We start from the raw sequence: 24,354 nt of genomic DNA, 5'->3' as shown, positions 1-24,354 counted from the left end.
TACCCCTAGAATGGACTTCCGTCCAAGTTCGGGGGGAGGAAAATGCCCCCAGGCTCCCCTGTGGTTGCAGCACTGTGTATGAGTGTGTCTTCATCAATTTCACGTCATCACTCGTTGTTGCGATTAGCTAGAAGTGGCAGAAATGCAATGCTCAGTAACAAAAATCAAATATCCATTCCCTCTCTCTACCACATGAACATGAAGAGTTAGGATTTTTAGGGGAAAATTTCATTGGGAAAAAGGAAGGGAAAAGGTGCTAAAATAAGTTCCAAAAAGGGGCAAAAAAGGTGCTGATAATTATACTTATTAAAACTTACCCTCCTATTAGTCTAAGCTATTCACTCGAAGCTGTGTACACATCACACACATAGGTTGTGTTACAGTTATTCACCAGAGTCGGGGAAAAACACAAAGCTGTTGTACCTTACAACATTAAGCATTTCTCAGTTTTTAAAAGTGAGTTTGTTTCTTTTCGGAGATAAAATATCTTTATATAAGCTGAAGCTTCTCTCTACATCCACAGAAACAAGTGGAGCAAACTTAGTATTCACTCGGAATGGCAACTCTGTGGAAGTGGCAAATTCCACAACATCCGGATTCTTGTCAAGACTAGCCTCAAGTTTGTCTCTGGCAAAACCATCTAACTGCCCCCTCACAGTAGTAAAGATATCCCATTGTTTTTCCTTTTCGACGCCTTGTCCTTCTAAGCTTTTGATGGCTGTCGACAGGTACTTGTAGGAATGTACACAAAAGAGTTCTTTTTGCAAATCATCTATCTTGTCTGGGAGGAGAAGTTGCTGTGCCTTGGAAATTGCACCTGTGTCGGTTCAATCCAGGGAAAGCAAAAACTCCTTAATTTTTTCAAGATTTTCACGTAGAAATGCAGCAAACTCAATCCATGATCCCCAGCGAGTAATGATGAGGAAATGTAGCAGGGGCAGGCAGGTAGTTTCTCTGTAGGCAAGAATGCGACTCGGGGCCTTAAGGAGTATTTTCTTCAGATCAGATATGAACTCATTTACAATGTTGTATTCGTTCCTAATAGATTCAGAAACCCTGTGAAGGGCATGGGCCAAACAGGTTACATGCTTTAACTCAGGGAACAACGGCTTCAATTGGTTAAATGCCGAAAGCATGGAGGGAGCCTGGTCAGTAACTGCAACAACAACTTTTTTGAACTGAATTCCACCGGGCCACAGTTTTTGACAGAAAACCAGAAATGACTGCATCACTGTACTGGCATTGGTTTTCTGCAACTCGTACATGTTTAGTAACATGGGCTTAACTTCCTCACCTGTCAGAGAAAAAAACAAAATGTTCAAAACATATCGTTGCATTGAGTCCCTCGTCTCATCCAGAATTACACCTATATCGCAATCTGACACTTTCACCTTAATTTTACGAACAGTTTCTTCATACACAGGTTCAATATAGTTTTTCCTTAACATACTCTCATTGGGCACTGACAACCGTGTGTACTTTTCAAGGAACCCTTTCAAGGCCGAATGGTTCACCTTGTCGAGTGTGTAAAAAATGCAGACAAGTCAACATTAAATTCCTTTAAATTTTGGTTATTGGAAGAACACTGCTCAAATTAATTGCGTAAGAGAAGCTGCCGAGATTTACTTCCTTGCAGATTCTTGTTCTTTTGATGCTTAGAACTGGTAATATGTTACTGGATGCGATCTCTCTGGTGTTTTTCATCTAATGTGATTCCCGTATCACAAACCATGCATCGAATAACAGTTCCATCACTTTCTATGAACTCGTGCTTAAATTCTTGAACCAGACTGAGAAATCGGGATCTGGGCACTTTTGGCATGGTAATGTACATGCACTAACAGAGTGAAATAGCAGGTAAGGAACTTACATCCACAAACAATATCTGTCCACTGTGCACACATGAAACGTGAAACCCACCACTTCAGAAACACATTGTTGCTTCACTGCTTCCAAGACCAAACTGCGTTTCCTACTTCCTTCCATCTTAAAAAAATAACGGCGATCTGGTGCATATCAGTAGCGGTCTTTCCATTGTTGATTTCAAATAGGCAACAATCAAGCACAGTTTAAATACATTCAATTCGGACGAACTCGACCCTGAAATTATGCTTTCCAGCATGAATCACATAGAATGTTATGGGACCAGCTGAGGCCCTCGGAGAAGTGGCTCGACATGCAACAGTAGAGCCCCTGGCAGGGATGAAAATTTATGGAAATTATCGTAAGGCCTAGAATTTTAGTTTTCTTGTATTAAGGCATCGTTTAATGAAATTGTAAGTAATAAAATAATCCATAATAGCCAAATATATTAGGGTAGGGCCCAGCCTCCGGGCCTCTTATGACGCTTCGCCACTGGGTTTACACAATAAAGTATTTTGTAATTACCACTTTTAGTCTTGGTTTTAAGTTATCCAAACACAAAAGTGATAATTGGGGGTCATTTTTAAGGTCATCTATTTGTATTGCTTTTCTCAAAATTTCAGGAGGGGCTTTAGCCCCACCAGCTCCCTCCCTCCACACGCCAGTGGTAAGATGTAACTTAAATAGTATATAATTGTGTAACACATTTTGTGGATCTTATTATAATTTGATTTCTAGTACCTGTTTTATGGACATCATCAGCTTAGGGCCACTAAGCCAGAGCTTAGTCTAACAGATAAGATTCCTCCAATCTACTTTTCCACTTAACCATTGTTAAAGCCATGGGCGTCCGCAGAATTGTCTCCAGAGAGAAAGCAAGCAAGGCAAATAGCCCCCAAAACAACGCTATCACATTCCTGGAACAAGTAGTAACGTGCTGATAACTTACTTGCAATTTCTGTGAATGAAATGAAATAATCATAATTTTGGACTTGTATTCATTGTGTTCGACCACTCCCTCCCTTCCCCTTTCCAGATGTCCATGGTTAAGGTTTAACAGAATTGAAAATCCGATTAGTAGTTATTATCTCAGAATATTTGCTGAATAATTTATCCGGTGATTCCAGAAGGCTTTTTCCAAGATTTTGAGAGCTATCTGGAATCTGCAGATGAGAGTGCCTTGCTCTGGATGACTTTCAAACCTTCCAGATATTACCAGAGGAGTCTTCGTTACAGATCATCTGGGGTAAGCTTCTTCACTTTAACCATGAATTAGGTATTAGGGACGTCATTTTCTGTACCCCCCATATGCACATTGGGTACACCTGTTTCCCTACCCTTTAACTATCTTTAAGGGTATGAAATACATCGTGAATTACACTGCGCATGCATGCTGGACTCTCTTTCTTCTAAGATCTGCTGCTCTCTAAATGATGCAATATTATAAAGCTGTCAGTGACATGCTTGGGAGATAGTTGTCCCCCAAGCACCTAAATAGGTAACAACCGAAGCAGTGGCATGTTCACTGTCAGCCAGTGGTCACTTTCGTCACTAACACATACCTATGTTAGGGTCCCGTAGAGGGTGACACCAGTCCGGCTTAGGCCAGGGTAAAACATGAGATTCTCAGGGCAAATAAAACTGATTGATAACTTATTTGAGGAGGAGGAAAAACAACTTGTTTAACCTACTACAGAAGGTACAATGCACCGTATATTCTTAATTTTCATATTACATTACATTTATATACAGGATTGTATTTAAAGCTGTCTCTTTGTTTCTTGGTCACATATTTCATATACTGGAAGGCTTCTTCTTATTCTTATTCTTTCTGGATACGTGATGGACTTCTTCTTCTATTTGGCTAACAAACTTATTCTTCCGTCTGCTAATAGGCTCCCTCTTCTTCTTTATGGATATGTGAAAGACTTCCTCTTCTTCTATCAATTAATCAGCTGATTCATCTATTGGTTAAGAGGCTTCTTCTTCTTTTGGCTAATAGACTACTTCTTCTATCAACTGGTTAATAGGCTTCTTCTTCTACTAATCAATATACTTATTCTTCTATAAACTACTACTTCTATTAATCAATATACTTATTCTTCTATAAACTACTACTTCTGTTATTTAATATACTACTTCTAGCGATGAAATTATATGCCTTTCATATATTTATTCTTATAAATATACCGGGTGTCCGAGAAGTCTTTGTATGAAAACAAAAATTAACTGTATCCGCTATATGCAACATAGACATGAAAAAATGGTACCAAAATGTTCGGAAACTATTCAAGTTTTATTGGCAATAGGAAAGAAATCAATAAATCTCCACGTGAGCACCCTTGGTAGCACGGAGTACATCTAGTCGAAATTCAACTTTTCGCCATGCATTAGCCAACATCAAAGGAGGGATTGATGTGATGACTTGGGTTATCCGTTGTTGCAGAGTTGCGAGATCGGATGCAGGAGTTCTGTAGACATTGTCTTTCACATAACTCCATAGAAAAAATCTAAAGGGGTTATGTCTGGAGATCGTTCAGGCCACGCCGTCGGTCCATCTCGACCAATCCATTTTCCAGGAAATGTCTGTTCAAGGTAGGAACGAACCTCCAGACTCCAATGTGGCGGTGTACCGTCTTGTTGAAAGATAACATCTGGGTGGTATTCTAGCAATTGAGGAACAGCAAACAATTGCAACATGTCGAGATATACTCCAGATGTTACGGTGTCCTCACAGAAAAAGAATGGTTCGATTATTCTGTCATGCAGCAGCGTGCACCAAACGTTCACCTTCGGGTTGCCCATGGTCGACTTCCTCACCTCACGAGGGGGCTCTTTACCCCAGATACGCACGATGTTTGAAACTGTCTCTGCACTGTTTTTGTGACCTGCTCTCGTGAAACCACAGGACACACTCAGCCTTTTTCTGATTTGTGTACATTTCCGGTTTGCTGGACACTGGCACTGCTACACTACTGCAACGGTACAGAAATCTGAAACAAAAAAAAACTTGAATAGTTTCCGAACATTTTTGTACTATTTTTTCATGTCTATGTTGCATATAGCGGATACAGTTAATTTTTGTTTTCATACAAACACTTCTCGGACACCCGGTATATCTTATTTACCAAGGCACCTATATCCAAATTCCTTCATTTATTAAACATTGGACAGATTCCTGTATCTTCCCTGCTTTCCCTTCTTGGGCTTTGTCGAAGATACAACATTAATTTGAATCAATATTTTGCTGCTCAATAGCCTAATACAAGCAGAAAAAAGGAGTTAATCGAAGGGCGCTGCCTGTCCCGCACTCAATCTAGATCCGGGTCAGCAATATATGTGCCGCAACAGAAGTGCTTGGGGGCCGCCACAGAGTTGCAGCCGCACCGGGGAAAACAACCAAAAAAGGTCTAGTGGATAAAACTCCTTCCCACTAAGACGGTATATATATAATTGTAATCGCTTTTTAACTTCATTAATCTTTACATATAATCACATATGCTGTACGTGTCGATCATTTCTTTATCTTGCCTTTATCCATCTCCATTGTTTATCTCGGTTCATAAATTTATATAAGCACAATTAATTTCAGTTCTCCCAAACACTTTCATTCAATTCACATGCGCATTGTTACTATTATCTGCGATCCTAATATTTCTTCTGTGTGCTGCCATCCATGATTCCTTATTTCAATCATTTGCCACATGGTTCACATGTGCGGGTACGCAACACGTACAAGTCCTCCTCTTCTTCACTAATCCACTTCCATATAACATCTGAATATGCTGTGCGCTCTGTCTTTCTTACTCTGATATTTTTCTTGTTACGGATTTAGTCCCCCAAGCATGGAACTGAAGTTAACTATATGTATTAGTGGCTTAGAAGTGCAACAGAATAACACAACTGAGCTTAAAACAAAGGATGATCAGCTACACAAAAGCACCGAAGTGCAGTGTAGATCACCATGTTGTAATCTTGCAATTATCCTTACTTTTGCCATAACTGTCTTGAGGTTGGCTGCACTGCCTTCAGCGATCTTGTGCTAAAAGGCGATACTTTTGTGGTCATGTGGCCTAATTGCCTAATTGAGGGTTAACCTATTTTATGCCGCGTACTATCAATCTTAGAAAAGTTACTTTTTTGAAACTATACATTGTGGTATTTAAAGGACATGAATGGATAGGACTTACTCATTAGGTGTAAAATCTAGAACCGTTGGTGGCACAAATAACCATTAGCCATTAGGCTGTACAGAAGAAAATAAATTACTGTGCAAGAATAATAGCTAGTTCATGATTTCAAATGATTTTCAGATCTTTTTGACGATGTTTAATCTTAGATATATCTGACTTTCTCTATGCAAAACTGTGTGATAAGTTAGTTCAGAGTTAAAATATTCATTGAAAGTGAACAAAATGTAGCCAAAACGGATTGGAAATTACGTATCAATGTGACACACACTGCATGCAATTATGAATAAGAAAATGGGGCAGAATGATTGTATTACCTATTTTCTTCAGCAATATGAAGACTAAAGGTGGTAGGAGTTCTGAAAATCCTCCATTTATGGACCTGTATGTGGAACATTTTAGTGTAGGTGAACCCACTCTAGTGAACACTACATGAGCAGCATGCATAAAAACTACAGCGAGCTTCACGGTTGACTTGACTGCGGTGCAGCGGCTAGCACACTGGGCGGTGAGTGCATCTGCCGGCATTTAGACCCACAGCTGTGTCCGGATACTTGTGAACAAATTTATGGAAATGGGGTCTGTTCTTGATAAGAAGCGAAGGGTGAAAAAACGTGTGCTTACTGGGGAGATACTAGATGACGTTGAAGAACGATTGGAACATACTCCTCAAAAAACCCTCCCGTGCCTCGCACGAGAAAAAGGTATTTCCATGACGTCTGCATGGTGAGCTACCAAGCTTTTAAACCTGAAGCCATATATTAGAAGAATTGAAAGAAAATTATCAGGAGAGAGACTGAAACAACTTCAGAAAAGGAACTGATGCATGTTAATGAAAATTTCCTTTAAAAATGCTGTAAATGTATGGAAGCAGTAGGACAACATTTCCAACACCTCTTGTAACAAGGTCTGTGCTCATTTTAATTGAATCGGCAGGTTTAAGAAGGGAATAAGTCCAAAAAGTAAATTTGTGGGGAAAAAAAGAAACAAACTGTAAAACATGTCCGGGATTAATTTCCTTCTTACACCTTACGTTGGTTTCAGGGATCTTTATCTTCTTCTAGGGACTGCTTTTTATATATTTCTTCACACTCACGCATAGAGTGATGCTTTTCGATTATGTCGAGTACAAAAGGTTATTTTGCCATTTTTTGGTCTTCATTCCCTTCTTAAACTTGCCGATTTAATTCTAATTGTCAATGTAATAGTATAGCCTATTTTATTACATAGCTAGCAGTTCCAGTTACGCAGATGTTGCATCTAGTTTGCCAGCAGACGTGCTCCTGCTGCCTGGTGTCGCTCCGTGGCTAAGTCGACCGTGAAAAGCACTGTATATGCACTTTGTACAGAAAAAACAAACTTTTAACACTTAAAAGTGCACACTGTGTGAGGCTGTAACTCCCTGCAGAGCACACAGCAAAAGATTGTTTACAAATGTCAGCTACCGTCGATGTACCAATACAACAGATAATTAATAGGAATCCGAGAAGTGCACGTTTCAAACATAATGGAAAAAAATAGAAGGTTGAAAATTAGGAATAACCTTCTTACATTCACGAAGTTTTACATCATCTCTTAGAACCATGATGAAGGAAGAAATACCACATGTAAGTACATAAGATTATTTATTTTTGATGTGTTCTGTTCAGTGATGTTGTTGTTTTCTCATATGTTCCATCTAATCATCATTCTTTCTCAATCCTGTAATTAGTCTGTAAACTGGGTACGTTTTTTTGGGATTTCTATAATGGCTGAGAAAATGGGCTACTGTGATATGTGACGATAAGTCAAAAATTATTTAAACTTTTGCCATAACTTTCTTCAGATTGGTCACACTGCCTTCAACTTAGCATGCTAAAAGGTGGTACTTTTGTGGTTACGTTGCTGAGGTTTGATCTTAAATCTCTCCATTTTTATTTCTTTTGTTACAGAGTAAACATGGCTGCTTTAATGGCAGTGTGCACTAAGGAAGAACAGAGATCAGTGATCCGATTTCTCTGGACTGAAATTCATGGCAGGCTTTCAGTACATATGATGATGTCAGAATAATCTCTTCGGATGATTGGGGACCATTGGTTCATCAGAATTATCTCTAGGGCTTGAGTTCACTGTGTTCAAAACACATTGGTTGATGGGCATCCTGTTCGCGCTTCGTGTTTCACTCTTGTCAGGCCATTTTTAAACCTCTCGATCTACTGATACACACTTCTACGCGGTAGAGCACTGTTCCTGTATTGTAGCTTCAGACCAGAGAAATGGGATCACTGGTTGCTGTTCTTCTTCGGTGAACACTGCCAGTGAAGTGGCCATGTTAACTCTGTAACAAAAGAAAGAAAAATAGAGCAATTAAGATCAAACATCGGCCACATGACCACAAAAGTGTCACCTTTTAGCACAGGAGCACTGGAGGCAGTGTGGCCAACCTCAAGAAAGTTATGGCCAAAGTGTGGATATTTTTTTTTATTTACTCTCATATTTATATCATCATTATTACATTAAGTCTCCAAAAAATATTTAAAGCACAAAACAATTATTTTGTCATTCCACTGTCCATAAGAGCATGGCTTGGTACAGCTATTTCTGTTGTGAGTTGGTTTCCCCAGTATCTTGTGCATCGTGGTGTATTCTAACAGTAAGAAACATAAATTATTACAACAGGTTCTGGGTCCACTGTGGCATCTGGTGGAGAAAACAAATATTACCAAGCAGTTGTGACATCATACCTGGGGAACGTCAGTTGATAAACAGCCATGCAAAGTGCAACACACTAGAAAATGTGTTTACTTCACACCTAGTAGAGAGTTTAAGCTAAGAATGAACACAGTGTATATTAAATAAACAAATACTGACCAATATTCTCTGTTGCCGAAGTGAAAAGAATGCAGACTACAATTTAAACATGGCAACTGCATATTATTATTTCTTCTAATACTAATCAAACATTTCCAAATAATACACAAAGGTTTGAATAAATATGAAACAAAGCACTCCACTGCAGATATAGCACTTTATTCTTTTCACTGAAGTTATTTACAAGAACAAATATTGTGCATTTTATCATACATGACAATAATTCTAACAAAGCATGATTTTCATCATGAACCATAATGTTGGTCAACTGAGAAGGATTCCTGAATTGCAATAGTGCAAAGTAATAAACAGACTAAGGAATAACAACAATAAACAGCTTGATAACTGAACAATAATAAACGAGGAACTAGTGTGTGACACTACTACATGGAGTTTTTTCATAACTATACTGTTTCCATATGATACATATCGTCCACTGAGAATGTAAATGTTCTATGCCCAATTTTTCCGGAGAGTGTTTTAAAATTTGACATGATATAATTAGACTTTTGTCACCATTGCACTGAAAATTTGTATCATTGCAAAGACTGATATGTTGAAGCCTCTTTAAAAAGAAGTAGTTGTTTCGTTAGGTACTTATGCTGTAATTAATAATTGAAATTTTAGATAGAACACTGCATTCTGTCAACGAGATGGAGATGAAACAGTTTCATTATAAATTTGTCATTCAGTAGCGAAGTAAAATAAATAATTCATATTTTGGGAAATCGATCAACTACTCTGATTCCACTATTATTCAAAAATTTTCTCTGTTGACAACAAAGTAAGAACCGAAGGCCACTACTATTTCTAAGCAGCTCCCACACCCACAAGTGACAGGTTAGAATGCAAGTGGTTTATCTCATACTCTGATGGCGCTTGTGGTTGGTTAAGGATATTGTCGTAAGGTTTCATTGGCTGTTGGGAGTTTGCATTCTCGTGGCTGCTTCCAAATTCTGAACTTGGACCAAAAATACTCCCAGTATCTCAATATTGGTTGCATGTAGTGTAGACATTAGACGAAAGCAGAGTTGAAACAATTACATCCTAAATAGACAGCCAAAATATCTCCATTTGTATACAGTTTGTAGGTAGAACATTTTCATTCTCAATGGATGATGTGTAAGCAAAGTTAATTGCACTGACTAGAATAAGAAAATATACCTAAATTAGAGGATTATCACAACCTCCAATACGTTGCCACACAGTGAACAGAAGTTCCAATATCTGTAAATAAATATGCATTTCACTACTACTCATAAATAAAACACATGGGACATCGAAGGTAGTAAGATTTATAGACCAAATGTTCAAGAACACTAACACTAAAGTTAATATTTGAAACTTTGTTAATTAAGAAAACATCCACCATTACAAACATGAATGATTACCTCGGCTTAATTAATATGGTGTAAAAATAGCTCTTACACTTGTCAAAGTTTTTCTGCTCTTGTATTTAAAGTACAGAAACATGTTTCACAGAAGAAAATACACTGCTATAAATTTATACAAACAATAGATGCATTTACTTAATCATCTTATGTTCAGTGACACTTACTTTGTCAACAGCAATGTAGCAATGATAGAAAAATCTGTTTCACATAGAAATTCACAAATTGCCAAGTAATATCTTGTAAGCTTGAGAGATGCATGATAATTTGATTAGTAATTGCAAAAAAAGCAATACAATCAAGAAACATCAGCCATTTAAACTCATAATAGAAGATAATATCAATTACAGGAATAAAATGAGGAATAATTCATGGTATCACATAACAGTTTGAAAATATTCTACATAAATATTTGTTGGAACAGTACCAATACTAGGTAAATTCTAATTCATAAAGAAAAACTAATGAATATGCTAGTCAATCTATGTACATGCTATTTACTTGAAAAAAATATATAATATAGAGAAGGTATGGCCAATGGGCCATGAAAATGCCATGATCAATTCCTGACATAAGACCAAACTGACAAAAAGTTTAATGATTTTTGCAAGTTTTATAGGAAGTCTTGTAGAATTCTGGAAATGAATGTGGAACTAAGCTTGAAGCTTCAAGAAAGTAATTAGGACAGCTGAGAGTTTCAGTTATTTATTGGAGAAATATGATTTCAAAAATTGCTTGTGCAAGCATTTGTGCTTTCCAGCATGCAGGCATGCTTTATTTACTGCCATTTTGGATACAGACTACTGCCAGAGTTTCACATGAGGTTGAAAAGGCATTGTCCTCAAGACTAGATATCACATGATCAGCTGTTGAAAGCATTAAGGGATGTTATTTTAATGCTAAAAGCCCTAAACCTAATCCACCTAACCACACTATGAAAGCATTTTTGGAATGTTACGTAACAGTGTAATTGAAACAACACAATAGCTCATCAAGCAGACAAAAGGCTTGAAGCCACCCTTGCTTCTCATGCTATGACACAGGAGGCAGCACCAATCCATTTTCAAGTTGAGGGGGAATGAATTGCTGCTGACACACACTTCATTTTGTAAAACTCAAAAATATAAGATGGCAGCCACATTTTTTTAAAGTAAGTTCGGATTCCTATTAGGGACATTTTACACACAAAAGTTAACGTTTGATAAGATTGGATTAAAATATTCATAAACTTATTTCATAGAATTATGAAGTACTTTACGGTGTCCGCTAACAAACTAAGAAAACTTGAGTATGATGTCATAGCCAGCCTGAATGCATAAAAGGCATTAACAAAAGTGCATTATGTGTGTGATGCTTTAAAAATGTAGCATATAGCCTGCACAGATGCTACTAGCTTTTATTGGTGAAATGTGTAAATCATGTGCATTCACAAACATCTAAACCTTAATGCAATTAAAAACAACAATAATTTCCATGTTAATTCATTTCGTTATTTACATGGAGTAGCACCACTTTTCGTGGAATTGCATATTAACACATTCACGCCCAGCTATGGGAGGGGCATTTAAAGGGACATCCCAGGCATTTTCTGAATCCAAACTTACTTCCAAAAAACACGGCCGCTATCTTATATTTTCGAGTTTATCGAAATGGCACTTTTTCAGCCAAGTGGATAGGAATCTGGTCTCTTCCAGGGTCACCGATGGGACCACTTACCCCCCTCTCCCCCCCCCCTTTGGTCCTCCAACGATCCGAACACTGTTGGGCCCCTGGAGCCCTCAGTAATTTGGCACCCTGGGCATGCTCTCGGGTACTCCCCCAAAGTCACATGGTGCACCCCTTTTCGTTTGCCAATCAACAAGGGGGAAGGGATGCGAAAAAAAACTGAAAAAATGTACACCACAGCTAAACAACCTTAGTCATCTACGGGCGAGAATGTGTTAAAAATGTGTTCATACAACAGTATGAAATTAAACAATGGGAACTTGAGGTGTCGTACATTCTCAAAGTCTTTGTGGTTTGGACCATGTGAAATTTCTAATCAATCATAAGTATTAGTATTATGTTACAGTATTTGATTTTTTAGGCCAGGCAGTTCACTTTCCCCATCATAGTGGAGTGAGTGCACCAAGAAATATAAATCTGATAAATCCCTGACAAAAACTGCACTGAATTACCTTGAACTGTTCTTGTGCAGCAACTTTTTCTACTGAAGTCTGTGTGTCTCTTTTTCCTACTTGTACATGGTTCAAACATTAAATACACATCATCTGACATATACACCATCTTTTATCGAAAAATAAGACTAAATGTACGATTTTATAAGTAGACAAAGCAAACCATAACCATTTTGAATGTTTACATCACTGTAGTATTATTTTAAAATAATTTATAATTGTTACATACCTGACCTACTTGCATAGCAGACATTACCAACATCACAGATTTCATGACCGGCGTAAATAACGCTCTGTGCTATGTATTTCATGAATATGTAAACTGCCTAGTTTCTGTTATAAGACCAATTATGGTGATGACGTAACCATTATGCCATTGTGGAGGAGAAAAAATGCACTGAAAAGAAGATGTGATACTTATGTAACTATTAAAGATCCTATTTATATGTCAAAGTAAATGCTACGTGTTACTTTTTTTGAGTAATTTACCCAGTTGACTGTGAGGAATGGATCAATAATGAACAAACAATTATTTGGTCAAAATTGCACATGCACATTCTTGATAAACAATTTCAACTTTTCCTAGTTTACATGAAGTGTGTACATAAGCACTCTCTCCCCAAATGCCTCTGGGAGATACATATGTATATATTATAATATCATTTATGCAGATCCTGCCTCCCTCTCCTGAGTTTGTATCGAGTCCGCACCACAGCACTCTGCAGGAATCTGCATTAGAAAAGTCCTCACACACATACTTTTTTAAAAAAGCTACTAACACGTTCATCTGGTTGAGTTGGCAAGCCTGTCCGTAGTGATTGGTATGACCTTGAAGAATGAGTCTATGTTATGTTTAGAGCAGTGTGGCTGTTACATCCCTCCAGATGAAATGTACAATCACAGTTTGTCAGCAATGCCTTTTACGCATGCACAGGGAATCGATTTGTTGAAAGCATTCTTTGAGTTTAAAGTCATATGAAAGATGCGTGGAGGAATGTAGAAGTCTATTTCCTGATGATCTGGCTCAGGGTAAAAGTGCAGTTTATGTTTACTCAAGTTTAGTTTCAATATTCTTTTTGTGTATTTCATCATGCAGAAGGTGGTTTGCCATCTTGTCATCAGTGTGTTATTGACCTCCGAGATTGCAGTATCACTCACATTTAGTTTACAAATTATTTTTTGTGTATTTCAAGATATAGTTAAGAAATGTATGTATTTATTACATTGACAGGTATGAATGAAGAATATAGAGAATGTCTCTAATTATATTATTATTATTATACCTACTAATTTGGCCTTCTAATCACGAATCTGTTGTTAAAATGCTGTGGACGCGTGTAAAAATTCACGAGTAGCCCCACGAACCATTTCCGGCAAGGTTAGGGAAGCATAGTTAAAATTTTGTTCGTAAAACAATGCGAAAAAGTTTTTTTTTTTTAATCAACTTACATCAGCTTTTTTCACGATTTCCAGACGTGTCCATGGCATTTTAACAACAGATTCGTGATTACAAGGCCAAATTTAGTTAGTTTACCAAATATTAACGAAATTAGACATTCTCTATATTCTACATTCCCTCCCATTGACACGTTCAATAAATTGTAAGCATAAAATTGCCAAACTTTGAGTACTGGGATTTTTTGAATGCTCTGTACAATCCAGTGAATAACCAAAAGGCATGATAAATATACCTGGTTCTGTGTAGCTGTGTTGAGGCTGCTACAGGCAGTTAAATACAAGAAAGTAAAATGCATGTTTACGTACACTAATTATATGCAGTTGTGAAGGCACATCTGTAACATGAATAACACCTTCAAAATTCTATAAGCAAAACTCATTAACCATTGTTTATGTTTCATACAAGAATATATTGTTACAATAAGCCTAGAAAATCAAAAATTACAATACTGGCATATCCATGTCACTTTTGTCACCATCAAAGTTTTTAGGTCCACTTTAATCACAGATAGGCCAATTTGGGACTGGACCTAGTTTAAATTGGGATCCATACCACTATGTACCACCACAGAGTATCGGACTTGAGACCCCTTGATTACAAGGTGACCACTAGGTCAATGAGGTCTTTGTAACCATCAGATATAGCATTCCACATCTATATACATTTATCAGAATATTGATTTTTTTAAGGATAAATATATTTCTCTACAAATAGATGAAAAATTATGTAATCTTATATTCCAATCACATTAACAGAAGTTTTCATATTGACTTCAGCCACAATAAGTTTTGAAGAATTACAAAAAAAAAAAAAAGGAATATGACACACATTTAAGACTGCACTCGGATTTTTCAGTACTATGAGATAAATATTGTATTTTGTTGTCTCTCAGGGTTGGACTCAAATTTCATGATGTAATCCAACACAAAATACCTGAGAATAACTGTTCACTTCCAGATGTTTGAATTTTTCATCTGGCCACAGAGAATAAAAGTGCCTAGTTTAGGGCAATTGCAACTCTTATCATAGCAGTTTAATTCAGAAGGGTTTAACACACAATATGTGCAACAAAGCTTTTACTCAAAAGGAACACCTCACACAGTTATGGGTAAGAGTCTAGTTTACGTCCTTTTCCTAAGGAATACGTGTCATATATCGTTGAAAAGGTTAATGTATAAGGAATTCAACAAAGTAAATCCCAAGGCGAGGAAAAATTTCCTGGAGGAGAAAATCGAGAAAAACCGATGTTGTCCGGATATGCGTGATTGAACGTACTGAGGACATTTTTCGATGATGAAGCACATATTTAGGGGTGAAATGAGTGCTAATGGAACCTAACCGAACCTCGTAGGCATACCTCGTTTCCGTGAATGGTTAGTGACAGAAAGTGTAAAAAGAAAAACTTACTTACCCTAGGGATGCCGGAGCGCCGACTGTCTGCTAGCATGGTTTTGTAAACGGGCAAGAAGGAGTGTGCAAGAAGGACGTAAACGGGCAAGAAGGAGTGGGCAAGAAGGACGTAAACTAGACTCTAGTGTTAAAAACTCTTATGTGTAGATTTTCTGTACTCAGTTAACTAAATGGTCACTTGATTACTGAGGAGAAGCCTAAGGAATAAACATTGCACATGCTGCCTTTCTCAAGTTCACCTTCCCAACAACCTGCAATTGAATAAATAGGCCTACTACTAATCCAAATTACAACAGCTTAAAACATCTTTTTCTTCACCGCTGTATAACGTTCCATATATGCTTCATATCCCTCAAGCTCCATAAAACTCTTCATTTCAAAAAGATTACCTTCCAAAGACAACACCGATATCTTAGAATCTGTCAATAATCTGGTTGGTATAGACTGAAGGTGCAAACAGTTTTCTTCTAATCGAAGTGTTTTCAGTCGTGGACAATCTGCCAAATTTTCAGAAATAGCAGAAATTTGATTTTGGTTTACATTAAGTTCTATCACATACAGATCTTTCACCCCATCTGGCACCTCAACAATTTTGTTTAGGGACAGATCTAATACATCTAAATGCTTCAAACCACAGAACATTAGTGGGAAAACATTCAGATTGTTGTCACTGAGGTAAACCTGCTTTAAGTGTTTTAATTTGGACAATGAAATCGGCAATTCTGTTAACTTATTACTACAGAATGAAATACTTTCCAACTTTGTTACACCCTCAAGGGTTTGCGGTAGTCGTACGAGTTTGTTCTTGTTCACTAACAAATGTTTAAGTAAAGTAAATGAACCAATATCATTGGGAAGAGTTTCAAACTTATTTTCAGACAGATCTAATGAGCGGAGAAGAGGCTGAAGTTGCTGAAAATCGGGTGGAAATTCGGAGAGTTTTCCAGGAGCTAACTTCAGTGCTCCAGTCTTCTTCGCTGTTTCAATATGTTGCTTAAAACCTGAATTGCCCATAGCCTTTCTTCTCCTCTCGATTCCTGTACAGTAAAAGTTAAATCTATCTCATACACCAAATACTGGAAGTGATAGAAATATAATTTTATGAATCATAGATTTCCAGTGGATTGCATTTCTTTCAATCTAATGACTATACGCTCCACACGTTCTTCAAACACTACACACAAAAAACGCGTTGGCAACACAATAATAGTAGATTTAGACGTAAAATCACTTGCTAATAGTCAACAGCATTCGTTGAGGAAATATTTGCGTATCTACGATGAAAAACAAATGCAAATGTGGATTGCGTAAAACAACAACTACACCACAGAATATATGGTATGTTCAGAAGCACAGAATTATGAGTAGGGAACGGAACTTTATGTGCTAAAAAACTCAGAAATATTTATTTTCTTATGTGTCATAAATGTTGAAAATATGTGATAAAAACAGGAAAATATGTGACAAAAATGAAAAACATTTGGTAACAAAAACAAAATATTACATGCATTTTAACAGCTGAAATCAGTTTCTAAATGCTTACCTCCTAGCGAGCTATTTTTTGGAAGAATTTCATTGAATCACCATAGTTTTTCCAAATTCTCCGCTGTAAATCTGTGACGATTATCTCTAAAAAGCATCTTATATTGTGAGAAAGACCGCTCCACGTCACAAGAAACAATTCTTGCATATTTGAAGCACGAAATGCCACTAACGCTGAAGTTTTCCAAAGCTTCCTCTTCCTCTACTTCAGCTTCCAAAACACGTGCAATTTGGCACAAAGTTTGAAAACCTTGTTTCTTCCCAAAAAAATTCTGTATATTTTGACATTAGCACTTGTGCGTTAGATCCAGTGGTGGGGGTAATATTTTCCCCCAATAGGATCGTAGGCGAGACGCCAGAAGTCTGCCAGCGAGCGTGTTCAAAGACAAAACAAACCTAGAAATCTCGATATGAAAGAGGTGCGGAGAATAAACATTTTTCCTTCGAGGATTTCGAGGTAGATGGAGCCAATAAGTGATTTTATGTATTTAAAATAAAAATTCGAAAAATATGTATTTACATATGGAAAACTGGAAAATATGTGTTTTTATGTAAAATAAAATTTGCTGTGTTGACATATAAGGCTATGATCAGAATTTTGGCAAAAACGAGGGTCTCTATCTTATCGCAGAAAAAACATTTATTTACCTAAAGTTCCGTTCCCTAATTATGAGTAATAGACATCAAGAGATGTGATTGTAGTTCATTTTACTCCCGATTGTGACTATAGCGCTACGAAATCAACTATGACGTCACGATTATTGTTTGCTCAATTCTTACGAATTCAGTATTTATTATTATTATTATTATTCAGTGTGGCTAAGGGATCACATGAATGAACGTAGATTTTTTCACTTTCATATTTTCTATTGTAATGCGAAAAAAGCTTAAAAACTTTATAAACCCATTTTAGAAACAGAAAGTAAACGGGTTAATAAAAAATAAATCTTGTGGTAAACAGTTTAGTAGTAAACAAATTGGAACACTTTGTGTAGTGTGTGAACTGTGAGAAAGACGAGAGCTGAATGAAGAGGTCGGAGGTGAGATAATCAATTATGTGTTTGTTAAATGCACTAATCTGTGCACAGCTGTGAACTGTGAATGAACCGGGAGGAGGACTTCCGGCTGATTGAGGTAAGTCCACAGATGGTAAGTCTGTGGGTTTTTCATTCATTTCTTGTACGATTTTAGAACCTAATGGAATTGTCACTCGGACTTCACGTCGCTCTGAAATCGTATTTTTCAAGTTGTAAGTAAACATCCTGGAATTTAGACAAGATGTAACAAAGAATTGACGTAGCTATGTGAATTTATTATTTGTTTGATACGTGGCGTACGTGTTGCAGTAGATGCTGCGACTCTACCAGGAACTTTTACATAGATTTAATTGATTCATATGTTATACAATAGTAGATGTGATAGTAAACAGGTCAATATTACATTACAAAATATCTGGGTAAATTTCTCGAATCGGACAAACGGCTGAAATTTGCTAGTTCATTTAATTTGAATATTCGTACTTTCGTATTCTGCATTGAGAAACATAAGCTCTATTTGCGACATATCGAGTAAGTTTTCTTCGTTTCTTTTTTCCTTCGGTAACACGCAAAATGGCGGTCACAGTTTCACTACCGTACTCGGCATGCAGTGTTTCCACCCCACTGCACCCAAAAATACCTACGTAACCCCACAAACCATTGACGCATAGCCGCACGAACCATTTTCGGTAAGGTTAGGTTAGGTAGGGTCACTATAGGTTTCAATAGTTAAAAATTGGTTTAAAAAAAAATATGCGTAGCCCCACACACCATTCTCGCATAGCCCCACGAACCATTGACACATAGCCCCACAAACCATTTGCGGAAACGTACCTTCTTCAGTTACAAAAACACGTGTTTGGAAACACTGAACGGGATTGACTGGGATTACGTCATCACACACAGGCTACATCCACCTGGAAGTAAATGAATGCAAGAGCTTTCGTGCATCGGTCACACATATTTATATCGAAAAATAGATGATTTACCTGCAAAATTCAATGAACGATGCGAGAAAACACTTCCCCGAACTTCTACAAGTCTAAAGAAACTGCATTCGGTAAGTAATTTCTCCTGTAAATTTGAAGAAATCTGTTTGTCCGATACGAGAAATTTACCAATATCTGAACTTGTAAATTACAATATACATAATTTACATACGTTACAGTAAAAAAGGGACGGTAACGATTGTATAAGTCGGAGAGGGATTTCTTCAAATTTACAGTAGAAAAGACGAGAAAGTTCTTAACGGAATTGCGTTCTTGAGGACTTTCTGAAGCCGGGGTAATTGTTTTTTCGAATCGTACAACTTATTTAGCCTGTAAATAAGGTATTTTTTGTCATTCATGCATCTCCGTTGTACGATAGCTCGTGCTGGCATTACCGTCGACTACGTGAATCAAATGATCCGTGCGTTCGATTATGTAACCCCCTGACAGTGTAGCAACCATGCGGTAGTTTTACAAGATGACGTGTGAGCGGGAAATTTTTTTTTCAATTTAATTTTCTATGTTTGCCTCCCACAATGCTGGGGGGGGGGGGGGAGGTATAGGGGCTCTGCAATGTATAATAGCAGAAATTTCGGTAACGATTAGATAAGCCGGAAACACATTTCTTTAAATTTACAGGAGAAAATACGAGAAAGTGCTTACGAATTTAGTTCTTGTGGACTTTCTGAAGCTGGGGAAAGTGTTTTTTCGAATCGTGCAACTTATTCGGCCTGTAAATAACGTATTTTTCGACCTTCATGTATCTCCGTTGCACGATAGCTCGTGCCACCATTACCGTCGACTATGTGAATCAAATGTTCTGTACATTCGATTACGTAACCCCCTGTCAGTGTAGCAACCATGCAGTAGTTTTACAAGATGACGTGTGAGCGGGATTTTTTTTTCCAATTTATTTTTCTATGTTTGCCTAACCTAACCTTCCGTGAATGGTTGGTGGATCAATTTTCACTTAAAAACCTTTTGTGAATAGTTTGTGCGGCATTTATCAGTTCATAAGTTTGGAAACACTGCACACCAGCTGACGGTACTGCATATCAGCTGACAATAGACAATGTGAGTCAAGATTTGTCCGCCGAATTAGCAACAACCAATGAATAATTATAATGTTAAAAATAATGCTTTTTTCATGGGAAAGAAAGTGATCCAAAGTTGAAAAATGTTCCGCTATGCATATGAGGTAAGTAGAAATTAATTTTATTTGAAAATAAACGAGTTGAAGTGTTTTCGGCATATCTAACTGGTACCAAAATTTCAGTTAGTGTCGCTTAAAAATAATAATAATAATAATAATTGCGAAACAGAAATCTGGTTCCCAGTAACATCATGTAACGATGTCTGCAATAATAGGCAGTGGAGTATTGACTCAGCCAGAGGTTCCGGGTAACTTGAAATATGGATCCCCTCTGAAATGCAGAAGTAACTTACTTGCTCCGCAGATAGCAATCGATAGGAAAATATCCCTCATCTCATACCTTTATAGCTACGCAGTTTGTAGTAAACGTAGTATAGTGTGTCAGTTGTCTATGGTTATGAATCCTGCAGAAAGATTAAGTTGCTCAACCCTGGGGTGCCCATCCCCCCCAAGTCCCATGATGCGTTCTCCCCCTTTTATGCCAAATTAGTTATTTTTGTCAGACAAAATTTGCGGAAAAATATAATACAGGAGGTGCAACCACGATTTTTTGTCGGGAAGGGGGGGGGGGGCAAGTACCAGGATAGATGTACCAATAATAATAATGACATCATTATTATTAGTAGTATTACTAGTGGTAGTAGTTATTTTCCTCACAAATTACGCAAAAAGTGGGTAGAAGTCAGTGCTAAAGCATTTGTTTGGAACAAACGATTTGAAATATTTTTTCACTACCATCAATTTCACATTAGCTAATATTGGAAACCAAGCACATAAACTGTATTTTTGAATTACCACCTTGCCCTGACCTGAGGGCCATTATCCCTTCCTCTGCCACGCAGGGTATACGGCCTATGAGTTAAATGTGTCCTTTATTTTGTGAAGTTCATTTTTCTTACATATTGAAATTAGTGGACATTTCTGTCAAGCCGGTTTTTCGTTTCCAACGTGTTACGATTGTCTGATCTGCAGTGTTCGAAGTGAAAATTCCTGTCTGCGAATTTCCTTGTTCAGAGTTTGGGGATAGAAGGAAGGATCCTTGCATGGATCAACTTGAAGACAATGCAGTATGTGGAGGAGGATGCAAATTCGAGCACTGATGATCTATTAATAAAATGGTTATTGTTTCATTAAAAAGTCTGATCAATGGTCTATCAAATAAAGGAGTAAAGTAAAAAAAAAAAAGTAGAGTCCTCCCCTGTGCTTAGCACCACACCATGAAGGCGTATAGGGGGTGTGGAGGTAACGCCCCACACTTTTTTGATCCGGTTGTGAGTGGGGATGATGTGATCAGCATCATGCCCCTGACCGCCTTTACCCCCCAGGGTTTCCCCCAGGTAATGTCATTTGACGCTGGGTGGGCGCCGGGGCCGCTTCCAACGTTAGAAAAGTTCCTGGATTTGAACCGTCCAGGGATCGAACCCGGGACCTTTAGCATGGTAGTCAGACGCGTTACCAACTAAGCTACAAATAATGATATTAAGGTCGAACCTTTTTTGGTGGGGGGAAGTGGTTCAGTCTTTCCAAGCGGTAAATTTCCAGTGAATGGAGTCCTATCGCAGCTTTATCTCCCAAGACCGGATACCGCGACCATTTTTTCGTACCAGATAGCAATGGACTTTGTGTGTGTGAGGTCACCACCGGGAATCGAGAGGTCCGGTTCAACCCCCATAACTGCAGTGATACGTTTGCTTGAGTATATTGGTCACTATTAGTATTAGAGGGCTAATGTGAGCGACTCTTATGCTGAATCTTGGCCTGGTGTATCCAGGGATGGATTAGGGGCTGATGGTGCAACCGCCTCAAAGTCCATGAAATTAGTGCTTACTATCCCTTAACAATTCCCCCCAAAACAGTATTTTTTAAATATCTGTGTATTATATTTAACCTCATTTAAAAATGTTTCAAACAAAAAAACACAAAGGATCGCGAACAAAATATTTGGCAGTGGGAAGCTTTCCTGTCCTCCAAAAAAGATTCCTGGCAGTGCCGCTGCATTTAAATATGAGAAAATATTTCCAGATTCTTCTTCCAGTTATTTATCAGAGATTCAGACCATCCTGTTTAGTTTCAAGAAGGTAATACACCGATATATAAGTCGATAACAAAAAAGAGAGTATTTGGGTAAAAGTTAATTTCTTGTACAACTGGGGGGAGGCGGTAAGGGGGACTAGCTAACAATTGTACATACATCCGTCCTACTCCCGCATCAAAAATTTTTTGTCAGTAAGAGGGGCCCCAATATTTTACTTGCAGGGGGCCTCTAGAGAACTGTGCTACGCCACTGGTGCTGATGCAGCATTGTGAGAATAGTTGAGGTGCTACTTGAACATAAGCAGTAGGGGGTCCAGTGTAGGAAGGCTCTGATGGGATGTAATGTAGTTACTCTGCATCAATAAATAAGATCTTGCTAGGCAGGCAGTAAATGCAGCTCAATGAAATGATCTGCTTTGGGGGTTGACTTATTTTTATTTTTTTATTTTCTGTAAGACAGCCATAAAGCCACCACTTTCTATATCAGTCAATTAACGTGCTTCACTAGTGTGTGGGTTAATTACAACCAAGGTGGTTTGAAGTAAATCGCGATTTAAATCAGGTGATTTTTTAATTAAAAACACCTGATTTAAATCACTTTAAAGAAATAATTTATAGAATAATGAACATAAGGAATTTGTAGATATCGGAATCACTTTGGTGAAAATAAATGAATATTGTAATCATTGAATGGTATTAAGCTCTAAGAAAAGAATCAAAATATAGGCTATGTACTGATAGGGTGATGCTCATACGAAAAGGAAATGTATATGTAAACTGTAAACACACTTATATTTCTCTTGTCTTGATTTAAAATTCAATATTTTTTATAGTCAAAAATAGCCACAGGGTGGCTACTCACTGGGAATTCTACTTGAATTTTTCTCCGTAGACGTGAAAAATTACAACTTTTTTTTATCCAAATCCTATTCACATTTTATCAATTATTTTCATAAAATTTTCTTTATCGCTTCGCTCGCAATTCCTGCTTTTCTTAGTCTTATTAAGTTTATAACCATAGCTAGGGGGCGGCGGGAGTCGGCCCTGGGTGCCGATCAATCTAAGTAAAAAAAATTTGAAAAATTGATTGATTGATTTGTGGTTTTAAGTCTACTTTATGCACAGAAAGGCTAATTGGGACTGGACCTACAGTTTAAAGTGGGATCTGAACTACTGTGCCATGTGTTGAAAAAATAATTGAAATCATTTGCTCGAACACAAATGCTTTAGCACCAACTTCTACTGTCTTTTTGCATAATTTATGAAGATAATAACATCTTTGATACTACTACTACTGCTGCTACTACTACTAATAATAATAACTGCTTGGGCATGGATGTTTGTGACTGCCTATTCATCAATTTCATCGTATCACTCATCCCCATCTTTGCAAATTAGCCAAATGTGGCACAAGAAGCGAAGTAAAATAAAACAAATCAATAATAATAATAATGTTATAATAATAACATTATTAACACTATAATAATAATAATAATAATAATGTTATAATAATAACATTATTATTAACACTATTATTATTATTATTACGTTTATCCTGGCACTTTCTACCTGCCCGTTCAGACAAAAATTCGTTTTTGCACCTCTGATTGTAAATAGAAACTCAGCACCTTAAATTAAATATTTTAATTATATTATGTATACCGTTTAATTAAATTATAATTTTTGAATGTTGGAATCACTTAGACCCTTTATATTATTAAGATGTTTGTGTGGAGATGTTGAGAGGCGTAATACGTAAGGTTGAAATAGAGAAAACATCTGCTTGAATTTTTGGAAAATTCGCCTTGAAAACCGGGAATTATATTTGAATTTTATCATGATCCTAGAATAGTCACCCTGAGCCAACATTTTGTGTAGAATAATGTACAAAATAATATTCATGTTAAGCCCAAGAATATTTCATGCCCCCCCACCCCAGTCACTCTTCCCTTGATGCCGTCACTGGTGACTGGCTTTGTATTTTTATATTTCTCACAGCTGTAAATGACACTTTGTGTTTTTCTGATGTTGAATGTTGTGAATGTGTTTTTTTTTTAGGTTCAAAATGACATATGACGACGTGCTGCTCCATCTTGGAGAGTTTGGTCGATATCAGAAACGCATCTACTTTCTCTTGTGTGTTCCTGCCATATCTTGTGCTCTCCATAAACTGGCATGGGTATTCCTGGGAGCAAAAGCAGATCATAGGTAATTTTCATGCACTTGAGTAGTAATAATAATAATGATAATGTAATTACT

General features: G+C 37.3%; 2 protein-coding genes across 4 annotated transcripts in view; one reads left to right on the top strand and one right to left on the bottom strand.

The window, feature by feature from the left end:
- Positions 1–10,182: 10,182 nt before the first annotated feature.
- On the bottom strand, positions 10,183–16,664 carry LOC145988487 (leucine-rich repeat-containing protein 57). Its single transcript, XM_083123339.1, has one exon. It carries the CDS (start codon positions 16,352–16,354, stop codon positions 15,638–15,640), a length of 717 nt encoding a protein of 238 aa, XP_082979465.1. The 5' UTR covers positions 16,355–16,664; the 3' UTR covers positions 10,183–15,637.
- Positions 16,665–17,885: 1,221 nt separating this feature from the next.
- The window catches only part of Orct (Organic cation transporter), a 31,448-nt gene continuing 24,979 nt past the window's right edge, over positions 17,886–24,354 (top strand). Inside the window, exons 1-2 of one of the 3 annotated variants that reach the window (XM_083123338.1) lie at positions 17,886–17,922; positions 24,154–24,303. In XM_083123338.1, the coding sequence (XP_082979464.1) occupies positions 24,161–24,303 (143 nt within the window). In that variant the 5' untranslated portion in view covers positions 17,886–17,922; positions 24,154–24,160. Of the gene's footprint in view, positions 18,017–18,036; positions 18,132–24,153; positions 24,304–24,354 lie in introns of those variants that run through there. The other 2 variants (XM_083123336.1, XM_083123337.1) reach the window with 2 other exon arrangements.

Source organism: Lepisma saccharinum, chromosome 6, assembly GCF_977018435.1.
Source record: "Lepisma saccharinum chromosome 6, izLepSacc3.1, whole genome shotgun sequence".
Taxonomy (NCBI): domain Eukaryota; kingdom Metazoa; phylum Arthropoda; class Insecta; order Zygentoma; family Lepismatidae; genus Lepisma; species Lepisma saccharinum.
Note: the sequence above shows the minus strand (reverse complement) of the source record. Positions and strands in the feature narration are given on the sequence as shown.